A 17,823-nucleotide genomic window follows, 5' to 3' on the forward strand; every position below is an offset into this window, starting at 1 on the left:
ACACAATAGGGGAAGAGTGAGGAATGAATCTGAAGGCAAATACACCTAGGATAGGACACCTCCTGTGCTTTCTGTGTGTGCTACTAATGTCCCAAGTCCCACTCTAGGCCTCTCATTGTCAGGTAGATGTACTTTGCATTCTCCTCAACCCAATCACGAGGGCTAATCTGGTTTGCTTTGCTATCACACCTGACCCGCTTGGAGGGCTTGGGAATTCTTGCCTTCTTTCACTGAACCATGTTGGGGATTGCAGGTTTCCTTGAGGTTGCTCTTGGGCCCATCTTCCTAGACATCACCCTCAGTACTGCTTTTCCATTGTTCAGGTCCCATATTGGGCCCCCGGGGCTTTCCATCTCTTGGAAAACACCCAAGGAAAGTGGGGACTCTACCTTGGGCTCCTCTCAAACCTGACTCAATTATGAGCCCTTGAACCAGCTTGGGATCATTTTTAAAGGGATCCTGCCCAAAAGGGTGTCTGCTAGAGTTCTAGGGGAAACCAGGTATTGAGAGAGGTGCTGCCCATGTCAAGGGAACTGCAGTGAGGGCTCCAGCAGGGGAGCCACACGAAAACCCTCGTGAGTGAATCAGCATTAAACATCAGTCAGATGGAGGCGGGAAGGAAGAGCCGACTTACTGCACCAGTCAACTGAGAACTTCCTCATCTCCCTACACTCTCCAATCCATCCCCCAACTCAGCCCTGGTGTGGTCATAAACAGCTGATAGCAAGAAAGGCAAGAGTTGGTAATTGAGAGAGAGGAACTTGGGTGTTTTTTAGCCCATAACTTTCTGTTTTTTTTAAACCATGTCCATGTGTAACTTAGATACAAAAATTTTTTTAATTCAAATTTAAGAAGTGTACATTAACCATTGTGTACAATCAAATAATTATGCAGACTGTACCCTTACAAATGAACACTCTCCAATTTCAACTGGGCCTTCAACTCAGGCCATAAAGTCTACTATCTCCCCCAGGCAGCTTGCTTTCCTGGTTACACAATGATGATTTCAAACTTTGACCCACTCAATTTCCCAGCCCCTCCCCCAATCACAGTACTCTCAGAAAGTAGCCATGCCTCCCAAATCTCAGGCTAACCCCCTTCTGGGCTTTGGATCCACTCTTTCCTGCCTCCTCAATAACCTTATTCTTTCAATTTTGTCCACTCTGTTATCTCTTCAAGCTCATCTTTGCTGGCTCCTTCCCAAAAGCATTTGGACATACACAAGGCCCTCCATCTTGAAGAGAACCCTTCCTGGATCCTGTGTTCCCCTCTCCCTCTAGCTACTTTCCTTTCCCTTCACCAATGCTTTAAAGACTTGCCCGTACTTGCTGTACCGAGGGCTTACCTACCGGCCAGTCATCACCCACTGTCATTTGGCTGCTGCCCAGTACTCCACATAAACTGCCCTCTGAGCCCCCAGTGACTCACATGGATAAATTCAGTTCATATTTAAGTCCACATCTTGCTTGACCTCTGTATCACTTAGGAATGCTTTGGACAGCAAGTAACCATCTTAGAGTGGCTTAAACAAATAGGAGTTCTCCCCGCATAGCAGGATGTCTGGAGATAAGCAGCTGCTGGTGCTGGTTATCAGCTGTGGTCAGCAGCTCCACAGCCTTGGGGAAGCCTTTCTGAAATTCTCCCCCACGTCCTTCATGGTTGAGGATGATTGCTGAGGTGGTACATCCCCATTCAGGGCTGGAAGAAGGGGAAAGGCCTGCACCAGTCACTTGTCTCTTTTATCGGAAAAGCAAAAGATTTCCCAGGCACCCCTTATGTCTCATTGCCCAGAACTCTGTCACGTGGCCATCTAGCTGCAAAAATGATGAGAAAGTGAGTGTTTAATGTTTTTTAGCCTTTACTGTGTAGTTAGACAAGAGAGGAGGGGGGTGAAAATGGGAACTGAGCTACCACCCACTCTCTCATCCGAGTTGGCCTGGTGCAGCTCTTGGTTACCTAAAAACCATGTACAGCCCTCTTTCCTATATACACATTTGACACAGGATGCACTCATTCCATAAAGGAGATAATCCTAAAGTCTCAACCAGCTCCTACATAAAGCTTGGAGTCCAGGTACTCTGTGTACTGTGTAGGCCCCTCTTTAGGTCCAGATGTCGCTTCTCATTGTCCAATTATTTCAGCTAAAGGACAAGTTCATTTTCCGCTAAAATGAAAAAGAGGGAAGGTACCAAGTGTTGGGGAGAACAGGGAACAATAGAACACTCATATGCTCTTGCTGGGGTATAAATTGACACAGCACTTGGAAAAACGTTTGGCAATATCTAATAAAGACGAACATCTGCATTCCCTATGAACCAGCAGTTCTACTCCTAGGGAAACACCTGACAGAGAAGGGAACAGATGCGCAAGAAAAGACATATTCTACAACATTCAAGCAGCATTATTTGTAACAGCCTAAAACTGGAAGCTACTCAGATGTCCATTGAGGGTAGAATGGAATAGCATACAGAAACGAGAATGAATGACCTAAATCTACATGCCATGGATGAATCTCAAAATAATGTTGAGTAAAAGAAGCCATAGACAGAAGAGTATGTACTGTGTGTTTCCGTTTATAGAAAATACAAAAACAGGTAAAACTGCTCTGTGGTGTTAGAAGTTAGGACAGCAGTTACCTTTCGGGGAGGGGGTGGTGCATGGAAGGGAGCACAAGGGACCCCCAGGGTGTTGGTAATGTTGTTTCTTGATCTGGGTGCTGGTTATATGTGTGTGTTCAATTTCTGAAAATTCATTGAACTGTATGCTTTTCTATGTGTGCACTTTTTTGTATACTATTGTGAAATAATAGAAAATGTATATATTATTCTCTGCTCCCAGTTCCTGGCACAGAGCTCCTAAAACGCTTGTGGTTTCCTAGGTGATAAGAACACTAGGAGCATCTTTTGTTCTAATATTTGGTCTGTGTCTCTGGTTCCTGACAGTTCCTAAATCCCTTGGAATTTCCTGGGTGACGGGAGTGTCCTTTGTTCTAATGAAGTGACTCTTGGTGGGCTCCTTGATAGCTTCAAGATCTGGTCACCAGAAACCAAGCCATGATTAGAAGCTTGGAACTTTCAGCCTCATCTCTCAACCTCCAGGAAGGGGAGAGGGGCTGGAGATGGAGTTGATAATCGATTGTGCCTATGTGAGGAAGCCTCCATAAAAATCCTAATAGTACAGGGTTCAGAGAGCGTCTGGGTTGCTGAACATCCAGGTGTTGGGATGGGGGGCACCCCAACTCCACAGGGACAGAAGCTCCTGTGCTTGGGACCCTTCAAGACCTCACTTTATGTATTTCTTCATCTGGCGGTTCATCTGTATCCTTTATGATATCCTTTATTATATAATAAACTGGTAAATGTAAGTAAGTGGTTCCCTGAGTTCTGAGAGCTGTTCTAGCAAATGATCAAATCCCAGGAAGGAGTCATGGGAACCTCCAATTTGTAGCCAAGTCGGACAGAAGTTATGGGTAACCCGGGGACCTGCTACTTGTGATTGGCATCTGGAGTGGGCAGGGGTTGAGGGGGTGAGGGGCACTCCTGAAGAACTAAGCCCTTAACCTATAGGGTCTGCGCTAACTCTGGTTAACGTCATAATTGAATTGCATTGTAGGACACACAGCTGGTGTCGCAGGGAATTGCTTGGTGTGGGGAAAAAACCCACACATCTGCTGTCAGAATTACTGTGTGCAAGTAAAGGAAAACACAGGAGTGTGTTTTTCCTACACAATTATACATCAATAAAATGTAACAAACAAACAAAAACCCTACAGGGAAACACATTCAATGCACGGTGTGAAGAAACAATAAAAGCTTGCTTTCAGAAAAAAAGAGAATGGAAACTGTAGTATACTCCAGTCAGTAAATCCCATCCAGTACTGCTGGACAGATAAAGCAGGGGATCTGTTCCGTGGCAGTGTATTAAGTTCTTGGTTGGGGAATCCGGCAGCCCCTCCCTTGTTAAATAGTAACAGACCAATGTTGACCAGCCTTGAGATTTTAGGGACACATGATTCCCTCAATCATTTGTTAGGCTTCTGGTCAATTCCATGCATGAGTAATCATAATCAAATAACTTATCTGGGGAGTCTTTAAGTGGTGTTCTAATGAAAGATTTAAATTTTTTTCCCCAAATAGGTAATATATTTACTTGGTTTTAAAAAAAAATCAAAGCAATACAAAAAGGTATAATTTGAGGTCTTATTCTCACCTCTGTTCTCTTTTATTAGTTTCTTGTGTATACTTCAGGTGTTTCTTTTTGCAAAACAAGCAAAACCAAGTATTAGAAATAGTTAAGTCTTCTAGGGGCTGGCCTCTGTGTGCTCATTGCGGTTGAGGCAATTCAGAACAGCTACAGGGCCGGCCCCGTGGCTTAGCGGTTAAGTGCGCGCGCTCCGCTGCTGGCGGCCCGGGTTTCGATCCCGGGCGTGCACCGATGCACCACTTCTCCAGCCATGCTGAGGCCACGTCCCACACACAGCAACTAGAGGGATTTGCAACTACGACATACAACTATCTACTGGGGCTTTGGGGGAAAAGAAAGAAAGAAATAAAATTATTAAAAAAAAAAAAAAAAGAACAGCTGCAGGTAGAGATGCCAACGGTAGTCCATCTTTGCTACCTTGGGCCTCAATGTTATCTCTCGAAGAAGCTGCCTCTTTCCTGTCTCCACTTGTGCTGGCTTAAGCTTGGATATACAAAGAAAATCATTTATTTCAATCCAGCAAGGCTTTAAGTTGTGGGACTCGGCCAATTTAGGTTATGAGCTGCAGGTAAGGACTTCATCTCTTACCAAGGCTTTATTTTCTTTAATCTCTGCTATCAAATCAGTTTTCTTTAGTTTAGATTTGCCACTTTCTTGAAAGACTTTACTGGAAGCTACTTAAAAACAATTCCAACACTCGTTAATGTTCTGTATTATTCCTGAGATTTCTCCTACAATACAGCTTTGGTTAGCACATGGTTTGTATCCAAGGCCTAGCAAGTGATGGCAGTTCAGCAGTTTCACTACTGCTTAACAAGTTGGTCACCAACTTTCCAATTTAGAACAGAGAGTCTTCACCACTGGCTACCTTAAGCTTCAGTTAGCCAATTCCACATTTTAGTGTCCTACTACTGGTACCAAATATTTGCCTGTTAGGGAATGGGTTCAGCTACAAATTTTAGAACACTTACCTATAAATGACTTAAACAAATGTACTGTCTTACTCATGCACTAGAACAGGGCAAGAATGGAAGCAGGTAGGTCAATTAGGAAGCTCTCACGGTAGTCCAGGTAGCAGATGATGGTTTCTTGGATGTCAATTTTACCTCAACAAAGCTGGGGGGGAAATAATAGCTCCTAGAATTTTGCTTGAATGACTAAATGGATGGCAGTGACATTCACTAAAATGGAAAAAAACAGAGAGGTATATGTTTGTGGGTGAAAATTAGTATTTTGGGTGGCCAAGTTAAGTTTGAGATGCTAGTTAGACATTCATGTGCACATGTCAAGTAGGCAGATATTTAGAGGAGTTAGAACTTACAGGCAGAGGTCATTGCTAGAGACATAAATTTTGGAGTCATCTGCTTATACATGGTACCTAAAACCATAGGACCAGATGAAATCATAGAAGAGTGGGTAGGTAGAGAAGAGAAGGGGACTCACAACAAACTGGGCACTTTGATTTTTATACGTTGAGCAGAAGATGTGAAGTCAGTGAAAAGAACCCAAGAAAGAATAGCCAATGAGGTAGGAGGATCAAGAGTGCATGGCGTCCGAAAACAAGAGAAGAAAGTGTTTCAAAGCGGGAGTGGTTGACTATGATGAACAGTACGGAGAGGGCAAGTAAAAACAGAATGAGAAGGTACCACTGGATTTGCATGGAGATTGCAGTTTCAGTAGCTTTGCGGGGAAGAAACCAGAAAGCAAACATATGATGATGAGAATGGTCTATTAGAGAGGGAGCAATTGGTGGCTCAAGAGAGAGATGACAGAGGACAAGATCCATAGAAAAAGTGGATTGGTTAAATAGAATGAGAATACTTTATCCATCTGTCAGACACTTAGCTTCTTGAAGGAAGAGATCATGTCTTATTTGTATTTGTATATTTAGTAACTCCTAGCATAGTGCCTAGTACATAGGAGGTACTCAAGAAACGTTACTGAATTAATGAATAAATGAGCAAATGGAAGAATGGATGGATGGCAGATGCAAGGCTGGAGAATGAACTAGATCAAACTAACTCAAACTTCAGAGTAAGGAAAGGGGAAGGGGTCTTGAATTAACAGGGTTACTTAGGGACTTTGGGATCCTGGGATAGGGTTGACAGATTTCAAACTCAGAGGAAGGTGGGAGAAGGAATGAGTCACTGTCAATGGCAGATGCCTTGGCCAGCTTTCAAGGCACTGATTTGCTAAAGCCAACTGCAGGGAGGGTTCTAAGTTCATCTACTTAATCACTTTCTTTCCGTGCCTCTCCCTTTCTGGATCCAGGCTCACAAGAAAAATGATTATGTAGCTTTATGGACACAAATGGGAGAAGGGATTTAAAAAATGACAGTCCCACATTCATTTATTTCATCTGGTCAATAGATATTCACTGAATGACAGTCTTGTATAGGAAGAAAGGTAGAAGGGCAGGATTATGCGGGGCTTATCTATTCGTTTCCTTTATTTGCTTATGGGTCTGGCTTTTAACAAGTGCTTTGTCTTCAATTCAGATAGTAGCTGACTTCACCAACTGCACAGGTAAGGTGGTATTTGAAGTGGGCCGCCCATAAAGTCTTAAGGTGACTCGTATGCGAGTGAATAGGTATTGCAGATGACATGGCTGGTGGAATGGAGAAAGCATAAGCTGGAAGTAGGCCAATCGTGGAAACGCAGGACCTAACGCCAGGTCCTGCGTCTTCTAGCCGTATCACCAAGAGAGGAGTTAGGATTCCTATTATTTTTCTTCCCAACCTGCAGTCGGAGCAACCGAGGCACCTATAAAAGTGGAGGTGGAGGCGCAGCTGGAAGCCAGGTTTGGCGTCCTCCCCGTCCGATTTGGCCATCCTACGTCCTACGCCAGACTACGTTCCTGGGGAATTCCCGGGTTGCCTAGCAACCTGCTGCCCACCCCCCCCCACCCGCGCGGGGAGGGTCAGGCGGCCCAACCCGGGCTCCAGCCGAGTGTCACCCTCGGGAAGGCAAGCAGAAGAACTGCGTCTGCCCGGCCCCTGCTGGGCACGAGCCCGTTACACGTGGAATCACCCGAGCTGTCCACGGTGCCGGGCGGCGGGCAGGGGCGGGGACACGCGGCGCCAATGGGCGGGCAGAAGGGAGTGCGCGTGCGCACAGGGGGCGGAGCCTAGGAAAAGCTATCTGAGGACGGGGGCTGGCGAGGCTCACGCTGGAGGCCTTCGCTGGAGGTCTGTCTAGAGAAAGCTGTTTGGCAGCTGAGGGCAGCGAGGGTGAGTGAACCCGGGAGCAGCTGAGGCCGGGGCTGCGGCCTCTGAGGCCCGTGACCCGACCCTGGGGTAGGAGGTCCGTGGGGCAGCACTGAGGGGTCCGCAGCGGGGCGGGATCCCGGCGCCCTGGGGGGCGCTCGGGGCCTCGGGCTCAGGTTGGGAGGCAGGAGCGGCCTGAGTGGGAGTCTCGGCCCCAGGCAGCCTCGGGAAGCTTAGCCAGCCTGGAGCAGAGCCTGTCTCCCTCTTTCCCGGGGCAAAAGCCGCCGGGGGCTTTGAAGCCAGATGGTCCCGGCGGGGGCCCATCTCCGCCCTCTTGGAGGACCTGCCGGGGACCTGCCTGCGGTCCTGGGGCGTTACTCTCCGTCTGCCCCTGGTACCCTCTAGGGAAGACAACAAACAGGTCCTGTCGGCCCGACGAGCTTGGCCGGGCTGTGCTGGGGGAGTGGGAAGGCGGGGGAAGCTGACTTTCTCTTGTATTCCCTGTCTTATTCCCTGTCTGGGCGTGGCACCGCCATCCATCCAGTGCCCAAGCCAGAAACCTGGACGTCATTCTCACCTCCTGCTCTCCTTTGCCCACCCACGTCGAATCCATCACAAATCTCTCTCGGGTGCATCCACTTCTCCGCTCCCAGTTCCTCTGCTCCAGCGAGTTCTGGCCACCGTCATCTCTCCCCTGAACAATCTACCTCAGTAGCCTCCTGACTGGTCCTCTGCATCCTTCTTGATCTTCTGTAGTTTGTTATGTACTGGAAAGCCAGAGTGATGGTCTTAAAACACAAATCTGGTCATGTCATCAGACCCCTCCCCCATTCCCTTTCTGCCTGTCAGTGGATTCTTGTTGTTCTTCCAAGTTCTTGAACAGGGCTGACAAGGTCCTGCATGACTTATCCTCTTTTGACTTTAACTCATCCGTCTCTACTATACTATGTCTTCAACCATGTTGAATTTTTTTTAGTTTCTGAATTGGACCAAGTTTCTTCTAGGGTTAGATGTTTGTTGTGTGTTTGTTACATTACTTGTTTGTTATATGTTCCCTCTGCCTGAGGTACTATCCTTTACTTTCTCCTCCTTCATGTATTACTCCAGGTGTGGTTTGGGGCTTCTGCGGTACCCCATGGGTGTCTTTTTACTGGTCTCTCTTTTTTACCAGGCTGTAATCAGTGTGAGAGGAGCCTGTCTGTCTCACAGTCCTGTCCTCAGTATCTTGTGCAGCACCAGGCTGCTAGGAAAGAGTATGTTAGTTATACGTATAAATGACACATGGCAGCTCCTTGGGCTCCCTAAGTGAACAAGTAGATCAAGTTATTAAATGTCTGCTTTTCAGAACCAGTTCTCAACCCCCAATCTTTGTAGCTGTTTCTTTGGTGTAGGAACCTGGTTCTTTTCTTGCCTTCAGTGCAGGACCATGGCAGTGGTAAATGGGGCAGTACTGGTCAGAGTTTTTCTTTGGCACCGACTCTGGGTACAGGATGTCTGGATGTTGGTGAGTGTGGCTGCCTTGAGTTTGAATTCTTTTTTTTGTGAGGAAGATCAGCCCTGAGCTAACATCCATGCCAATCCTCCTCTTTTTGCTGAGGAAGACCGGCTCTGAGCTAACATCTATTGCCAATCCTCCTCCTTTTTTTCCCCAAAGCCCCAGTAGATAGTTGTATGTCATAGTTGCACATCCTTCTAGTTGGTGTATGTGGGATGCAGCCTCAGCACGGCCGGAGAAGCGGTGCGTCGGTGTGCACCTGGGATCTGAACCCGGGCTGCCAGTTGCGGAGCGCACGCACTTAACTGCCAAGCCATGGGGCTGGCCCTGAGTTTGAATTCTTAACTGAGGGCCCCTGGCATAAAGGAAAAGCTGCTAAGTCGCTGTGGTCTTTATGGAAGGAAGGCTGGCTCCAAACTTGCATGTGCTGATAGGGCTAACTAACGACACAATGGGAGGGAAGGGTGGGCCAGGCCAAACCACTGGTGGGAGAGTTTCAAAGGGAAGTTATTTTTCCAGTTTAGGCCAGATCCTCTGTGATAGTGAGCAACCCATCTAGGTGCCACGACCTACTGCCCTGAGTCAACGTGAAGGCATGCTGTCCTCAGGTCAGCTCAGCACTTTGTGATAAATTCAGTGGGGTAAAGGAGAGACAGAGGAGACAGGGTCCTGGCCCTCACAGAGGGAGGGAAAGAGAAAAACAGGAAAGGAGAACGGTATGTGACCATATGTTATGGCCAAGTGAGTGTGAGAGGCTGCAGACTGAGGTCAGAGGAGGGAACAATTGGTCTTGGCTGGAAGAATCTCCAGATGGCATTTGAACTGGGCCTGGAAGGAAGAGGGAGGACAGACAAATGGAACCAGTGGGACCAAAGGCTCTGGGACTGGAAGAGGCTGCTGGAGCAGTGAGGAGCCCTATTATGGTCAAGGCCCTGTGGGAGCCCTGCTACTGACCGCGGTCCTGTGCTTCCCTCCCAGGACTGAGGCTTTGCCTTGTGAAAGACATCTCAAAGCCTGGGTTGTGTTCTGAACTCTGTCAGAAATCTCTCCTCCTTGGAATTTTTCTCTAGCCTGGCCTTTACAATCTCTCAGAGAAGGCCAGTGAGCTTGCAACTCCTGGGCTTATCTGCCAGGCTGTTTGCTCATGGCCTTGAGCTAAGGGCTTAGAGTGTGGGTGATGCAACTTGTTTGGCCGAAGGGAAGTTGCTTATGTTTCTTTTTGAATGTGACGGTTGAATTTGTCAAGTGGCAGTCAGATTTCCCTGTTCTCATTGCAGCGCTTGGAGGGAGAGTTTCTCTTCTCTGTTTGTGGATTTGGCTTTCGTTGTGTTCTAATAGTTAGAAACCTGCAACAGCAGACCAAAATGGGACACATTCAAAATCAATGGTTCTTGGCCTTTATTCTGCCTTCCTTGAAGAAGCAATAATTTGGACCCATAGTTACTGTTATTGCCAATCACTTGGTTGCTTTTTGGTGTTATTTGAATAGAACCCGCACCCCCCTGACACACACACACCCCAATCTGATATACTAAATATCCAACCACATAATTATGGAATGGTGCCGTGGGTTCAGTGATCACTCAACTATCTGATAGATATCAGCAAAAAAAAAAAAAGTTTTATGCTCAGTTAGGTTGACATCAAAACTTGGCAGCATATCTCGGAAGGTGGGAATCCCCCAAGGACCATGGCATGCAGGCTGAGAACCACCAGCCGCTGTGCCAGGTACTGTGCCTGAGGCTGAGAATGTGGATTTAGTCCCTGCCCTTACGGAGCTCAGTCCAGCAGGGGCCACTTACAGGTAACCAGGCAGTGTTCAGGTCAGTTCACAGCTGTCGACAGTGGGCAGTGACAGACAGGACCTTTCTGAAGGGAAGCTCTCAGGAGCATATGGGAAGGACACTGAAGACAGACTTGGAATTGAAGAAGGCTTGCTGGGGAAGGAGCTGGCTTCTCTCTCTGGTCCCTCCTGTCCCAGAACTCTAAGATGTGTGATCAGAAGAAGCTGCTCTGCTCTGGCCTAGGCAGTCACTGCTGAGAGGAACTTGAAACCTTGTTTTCTAGTACTAGGTACAGTGGTAGTGGGCTTGTCAGGGTCTGGACACTTTTATTTGGTAAAATTGGAAATGTAATTTCTGTGCCTGAATTCTTTTCTAGAGGTGAGAATTAAATGTAAGCCCCCTTTTTATGCTATCCATATGGTATTGGAACAAAATTATGGAATAATTACATTAAATACATGTCTGTAAAGAAAAACCATGTGTGTAGTAGAAATTTTAGAAGCAATAGAAAAGTAAAAAGAAGAAAAATCAAAACCCCTCCTCATAATTCAGAAAATAATCTTTGTTAACAGTTTTTAGTCATTGTTCTATGTGTAAAATATGCATACATTGTTTTTTTTATAAAAATGAATTATTCTTTACAGACTTTTGCAGCCTCCTCTTTTTTGTTTACTATATATTGAACGTCTTTTCCTATTACTAAGTATGACTGATTGCATTATTTTTTAAAATAATTTTATTTATTTATTTTTTCCCCCAAAGCCCCAGTAGATAGTTGTATGTCATAGCTGCACATCCTTCTAGTTGCTGTATGTGGGATGCGGCCTCAGCATGGCCGGAGAAGTGGTGCGTCAGTGCACGCCCGGGATCCGAACCCCGGGCCGCCAGCAGCGGAGCGCACACACTTAACTGCTAAGCCATGGGGCCGGCCCAACCGATTGCATTATAATGTCCCTTTTCTTTCTTTTTTATTTTTTTGCGAGGAAGATCAAGCTAACATCTTGGCCACAGCATGGCTTGACAAGCGGTGCGGTGGTGCGCGCCCAGGATCCGAACTTGTGAACCCCTGGCCGCCGAAGCGGAGCATGTGAACTTAACCATTATGCCACCGGGCCAGCCCCTATAATGTCTCTTTTCAGTAGTAAGACTAGATGCTACTTTTTAGCACTCTGAAAGTTATACATCCCAGTGACTGTTGTCCCCTTAGGGAGAGGGCCATGGGAGGTGATACTGCTGATAGGCAAAATGGATTTGGGGAATTTTCCTAAGCGTTGTGGGGATGACATTCTCCCAGAGTCCCACCCTACAGAGTCTTTTAGCATGGGTGAGAGGGGCTGCAACACTGCTGCTTCCCAGCCCCAGCACAGGGAGTGGAGATAGCGGCAGCTTAAGAGCTGAGCTCTGTGTGTAGCGTGTGCTAGGGTCTGACCAATACCTAAGCCTTGTCTTTACCGCTATAGGTCTGGGGCTATGGCTACAGTTGGGCCCTTAGAAATCTGTGGCCCCTGTTATCCAGCAGAGTCTGCACTGCCTTTTGGGAGTGAATGTGTAAGTCAGGTCTTTTCTTTGTGTTTGTTTGGAGGTCTCCTGGCTGTCCTTCACCTTCCTTTTTGAAGTCAGTCTATGAACCCCTGGAAGGACCAGGACTTTCAGTTTAACAAACAGTGAAGGCCTGCCTGAGTCTTGGTGGGGAATCCTGATGGGAGCAAAGCATCCCCTGCCCTCAGGGAGCTTGCTATGTAGCTGACTGTCTTCTTGTTGTTGACCACAGTTCCAGCTCTAGCCAAACCCTGGGAGGACTTGATGGAATCCTAATGTCTACGTAACTCTCCTTTCCGATGCTCTTTCACAGTCTTTAAGTTACTTGCCTCTGTCACAGCCATCTCCCATCCTGGGAGATGGACGAGGTAGGGAGTAATATCTTTTCTGTGTCCACTGCTGTAGGCCTCAATCTGGCCACCTCATCCCTTCCCTCAACTACCACGTTCCTGTCTCTGGTTTTGTACCAATAAATACCTTCCCTGCTGTGCTGCCAGATTAGCCATTCTGAAACCAATCTCTGATCTCATCTCCCATTCACGAATCCTCAGTGGCTCCCCATTTATCTTCAGGAAACTTCCACCCACTTGGCTTAGTGTGCAAAGCCACACTGAATACGGCCTGGTCAACCTTTGCAACCTGTTGTCCACTGTTCTGCCTACTTCATACCCTGTAGGCCGCAGCCCGACTAAAGTACTTGGAGTTTCTTTCCCACTTGTCACTCTGCTTGAACCATTCCCTTAGTCTCTCAGTCCCTGCACATCCACAGCATGCTCATGCGTCCAGGCCCAGTGGAAGTGTCCCCATGTTCCTCAGCCTTCTCTAATTTTCCCTCACCCAGAGGGCATTTCTTTCTTTGAGCTCTCAGAGGGTTTTATCTTTCTTTAGTACATCTCACTTTCTGTCTTTATTAGTGCTTTCAGTAGGAAGTATTTCTCTCATCAGACTGTAAGCTTCTTGTGGGCAGGAATAATCTTCAGGTCCCTTTAAGCTCTCACTGAGTTGCTTGGCATTCTGAAGGTGCTTCAGGAAATGTCGTGGACCCACCCACTTGACTGATGGGGACCTGGAGTGCCCAAGGTCATCCCACAGTCTAGTGGCAGAGCTGGCCTTGTGCCCAGTTTGATGTGTTCTCTTCCCCAACCTTGCTTCTTCACTGGGTTTCCCAGGAGTGCACTGTGTCAAGTCTTGAAAGAACCTTAGCTCTGGTGTTCTCACCTTCATCTTCTGTGTTCCCCACCTCCCAGGTACCGGTGACCATGAGATCTCTGCGGCTGTTCAGAACCCCCTTCCTGTGCGGCCTGTTCTGGGCCCTTTGTGCCCCAGGTGCCTGGGCTGAGGAGCCCAGGGCCAGCCCTTCCCATCACGGCAGCATGGGCCTGGATAAGCACACAGTGCACGACCAAGAGTACGTATTCAGCCAGGGCTGTGGTCCATCCTGGACGTTTTTCAAGGATGATATTTATTCGTTATTGCCACTTGTAAATCAGGTATTCTTTTTTCATCCTCTATCACAGGTGAGGGATTTTGAGGCCTAGAGGGGATAAATGACTTGCCTGAATTCATTCCATCTCGCTCTTTCACCGTAGACAGACAGATACACACACACACACACACACTCACACACTCATACACTCATACTCAGTCACTCACACCCCCCCACACATACACACACACACACACACACACACACACACACACACACACACACACACACACACACACACACACACACACACACACACACACACACAGTAGTAGTAGCAGAATCCGGGATAGGGGTAAGATTTCTTGACTCTGACAGGACTTTTTTCTTTTTTTATCGGAACATTCGAACATTGAATCATTTGTTGCAACTTTTGTCCCACGCCAGTTAACTTCACACATTATTGTTATCCTTAAATTGCTTTTTAAAATTGTTTTTTTAAATTGATAGCCCCCAAATGTTATAACAACATTCAAATAATAAGCAGGAAAAAACACCCATAATCTTGCCAGCATAACAGATGAACTGGTTGACTTTTTCCCTGCTCTTTTCATGGCCTTGCCTGTATCTGTCAGCCTTGAGTGTGGTCTGCCACTGTTTCTGTTTGTTTTTCTGAGATGGGTGAATTTTAAGATCTTGAACTTTTCAGTCCTTAAGATTTTGGCATGATCCCGGTGTCACTGCCCAGTGGTCTGAGTCTAACTGTTGGTTTTCAGGCACATCATGGAGCATCTAGAAGGTGTCATCAACAAACCAGAGGCAGAGATGTCCCCACAAGAACTGCAGCTCCATTATTTCAAAATGCATGATTATGATGGCAATAATTTGCTTGACGGCCTAGAACTCTCCACAGCCATCACTCATGTCCATAAGGAGGTAGGTCAGGCAGTAGCTCAGTGGGCGGCATCTCAGAAGGGCCTCTCTTTGGTAAGTCAGTGCCCGATCTTGATGACCTGTGCTGTCCCTGTACCACAATGTTGCTGCTGCTCCTTTTTCTGCACACCGCTGTTCTGCTTCTTTTCCTGTTCAGCGGTCCTTCTCAGAACAGGAAGGCAGAAACCCCAGGCTTCAACAAGCGCTCCAGGCATTTCTGCTGCACACCAGAGTTTGAGAACCAGTGCCTAAAAGACCGACCACGTTCAAAATGCAGAGCAGGGGAGAAGTTATTTTATTTGGGAAGAATGGTGAATCCTGATTCAAGGGATCGAGGGACTTAGCAGTAATTGAGGGTTTGTGTGATATTGTACAGTGCTCCGTACAAAGCGTTTTACAGAATACTTTCACATAGGTTAAAGGTCTCATCTGATCTTTGCAACAGCCTATGAATAGGCAGGGGCAGGCATTGTTATTAGCCCCATTTTAGAGGTGAGGAAACTGAAATCGAGATCTTCTGTGTCCAGATCTAATGTCTGTCCTGCTCTGCCACACTGCAGTCTACAGGGAGGAGAAAGGCAAGGTTGGGGAGGTGGGTGTGCTCACCTTGGCTGCCAGGAGAGCAGCTTTGGGTTTGCTTGGAAGGCAGTGGGGAGCACTAACAGCTGTGCGCAGAAGCATGGCCAAAACAGTGTTTTGGGAAGATCCTTTGCTGTGGGAGGCAGTCCGATGGACGTGAGGAGAGACTGGTGTCAGGAGAGGAATTGGGATTCAGCAGTCCTGGCAGGTGAGGAGGTGGTGGCGCTAGGAGAGGAAAGGGTGGACGTGGGAGAGGTGGCACAGGAAGAGTCAACAAGGACGTGACCAGCAGTAGCTTAGCACCCAGCACAGTGAGCCCCGCTACACCTGCTTCTGGAGCAGGAAATACCTTCACCTCCAAGATCCTAGCAGGTTCTACTGGTCGGCAGTGCCTTCTTCGTCTTGTTCTGACCCTGAGGTGTTGTCCAGTACGGAATGTTTCTACCTTATCAGGACAAGTTGTGCCCAAAGCTGACCCTCGGGCAAGCCTGGCCTGTGAGCTTTTCTCTGGGATGGGTTTGTGGGTCATGGAATTTATGAAACTCAGAATTCTGGGTAAGCCAGACCTCGCTTTCTACAATGAACATGTATTACTCTTAGAAAAGAATGAAAAGTCATTTTTAAAACAAATAAGCAAGGACCTACTTTGATTGCATCTTTCTTTTAACTGGAAAATATAATTTCTAAATTGGGTTATTATGAATTGACTCTATATCTGATATATGGTTTGTGGATTCCTAGAGGTAGCCATGTACTACATTGAAGGAGTTTTTGGACACATATGAGCGTGGACATTTTGGAAATTAGCTAAGCACTTCCAGTAAAATGTGCAACTCATTATTGTCTAATTTATATTTTGTAGGAAGGGAGTGAACAGGCGCCACTAATGAGCGAAGATGAACTGATTAACTTAATAGATGGTGTTTTGAGAGATGATGACAAGAACAATGATGGATATATCGACTATGCTGAATTTGCAAAATCACTGCAGTAGACGTTACGTGGCCGTCTCCTAGTTATATACAATGTGACCCGTTATAATGTGATTGAACACTTTTGGTAATGCAAAATGACTCGTTTCCAACTACTGCTGCAGTATTTTTGTAAAAACCTGTACCGATTTGTTACACTGGGGTAGGAAAGAGAAATCCAGAGAAATAAAAGAGAAGAGAAATGGGACATATTGTAGTCCCTAAGTACTGTTAAATCTCTTATTGGACCAGGTCTTGATGTAAAGAATCTTTTTAAGAATATTGGATAATTAGAGCTGAGTACTCAGGAACTTGACTGTAGAATACTGCTAGGCTCTTGGTTTTAATTCATGCTACCTGAAAAGTAAGATGAGCTTTGCCAAGTGGACGCACTTTTCAGTAACAGTGAAGAAATGAAACGAATGCCAAATGTTTCCCCTAGTGGGTCCTGTCTCTTCAGGTTAATGTGGTCAGTATTCTGTAAAGTTCCTCTGGCCTAAGTGATTACTTGCTTTGGGCAAGTGAGTATTTATTAGGCTATTTCAAAGCCACATCATAAGAAGAATGTCAAATATTGAGTTCAGCTAGCCACGGGGTCTAAGATTCTGTATCTTCTGGCACTTTGGAAATGATACACCACTGACCTAAGTGATTAACCTTTTTTCAGTTTTTCAATATTTTATAGAACTACTGCCACATCCTTATACTTTATTTCTTTTATGTCTTCTTCAACCTAGGAGAGACCTTGAATTTAAAAGTGTTCTCTACTCTAATCAATAGCAAATGTTTTAGCTTTCTTAATATTTGTATTTAACTCTTGTTTCTAGAGTTCCGTTTTTGCAGTTTAGAAACTATTAGGAACGTAGGGACTTTATCCCTCTGCTTGATACAGCAGGGTAAAACTACTAGCTGTTCTAGCTGGTGAAAAGATCATTCACCCAGCGCAGTAACTAACCTGATACAAGTTATATTTAGAAGGAATGTTGTTTAAATTACCTCTTCTAGCCTGAGTACATGAGTTCTTTCAGATCAGGAAAGATTAGAAAAAGAAGCCTAAAAGCCTAAAAACTCGTAACAGTGTGAATCTCAATAGAAGTTGAAAGTGAGAAGCAGCAGCAGAGTGTAATTTGGGTTATTGGATGTGATGGACATGCTGTGATAGAAAGCCTGAAATGATGGTTGAATGGGAAAACCGCATAAAATTTGCTGTAAGATGTATAGAGACTTATTTTCTTTATTAAAGTATTCTTATAAGAAAACATATGTATTTGTAAAAATGGTTTCCTGTGTCAAGTATTTGTGCAATCAGAGCTGAATTGTAAACTATTCTTGTAATATCTAGTTATTTTGAAAGATTTATATAATGAATTCTGGATATATGACCAATAAAATTAATGAAACAAAATAAGGAGCAGTTGATTTTGTCCACATAGGCTGCTTCTCCTACCGCATGAAGGCTCTGTGTATTTAATACAGATGTTTACATGCGCCTACTCCATCGCAGGTTCTGTGGCCCCTCCCTGGCTGTACTCTGTTCCTTTCTGTAGGAGTAGATTTCTAGTGTTCAAAGTTACTTTCTCCTTTTAGGCATTTTTTCTTCTGAATGAAATCAGTTTTTGGTCCTTTCTTCTCTGGCCAAGGTCAGATTATGATGGCACTCTCTAGCTTAGGAAAATACAATGTTTTC

The 17,823-nt window shown here is 46.0% G+C and overlaps 1 protein-coding gene across 2 annotated transcripts in view; it reads left to right on the plus strand.

Annotated features, from left to right (window-relative positions):
* MCFD2 (multiple coagulation factor deficiency 2, ER cargo receptor complex subunit) overlaps nt 1-17,544 on the plus strand; it is a 38,365-nt gene extending 20,821 nt beyond the window's left edge. The window contains exons 1-4 of one of the 2 annotated variants that reach the window (XM_004436678.3): nt 7,326-7,433; nt 13,475-13,635; nt 14,430-14,589; nt 16,028-17,544. In XM_004436678.3, the coding sequence (XP_004436735.1) occupies nt 13,487-13,635; nt 14,430-14,589; nt 16,028-16,159 (441 nt within the window). In that variant the 5' untranslated portion in view covers nt 7,326-7,433; nt 13,475-13,486 and the 3' untranslated portion in view covers nt 16,160-17,544. Of the gene's footprint in view, nt 1-7,325; nt 7,434-13,474; nt 13,636-14,429; nt 14,590-16,027 lie in introns of those variants that run through there. The other variant, XM_087436813.1, reaches the window with a different exon arrangement.
* The last annotated feature ends 279 nt before the right edge of the window (nt 17,545-17,823 follow it).

Source organism: Ceratotherium simum, chromosome 11, assembly GCF_057802395.1.
Source record: "Ceratotherium simum simum isolate JZ-2026a chromosome 11, ASM5780239v1, whole genome shotgun sequence".
Taxonomy (NCBI): domain Eukaryota; kingdom Metazoa; phylum Chordata; class Mammalia; order Perissodactyla; family Rhinocerotidae; genus Ceratotherium; species Ceratotherium simum.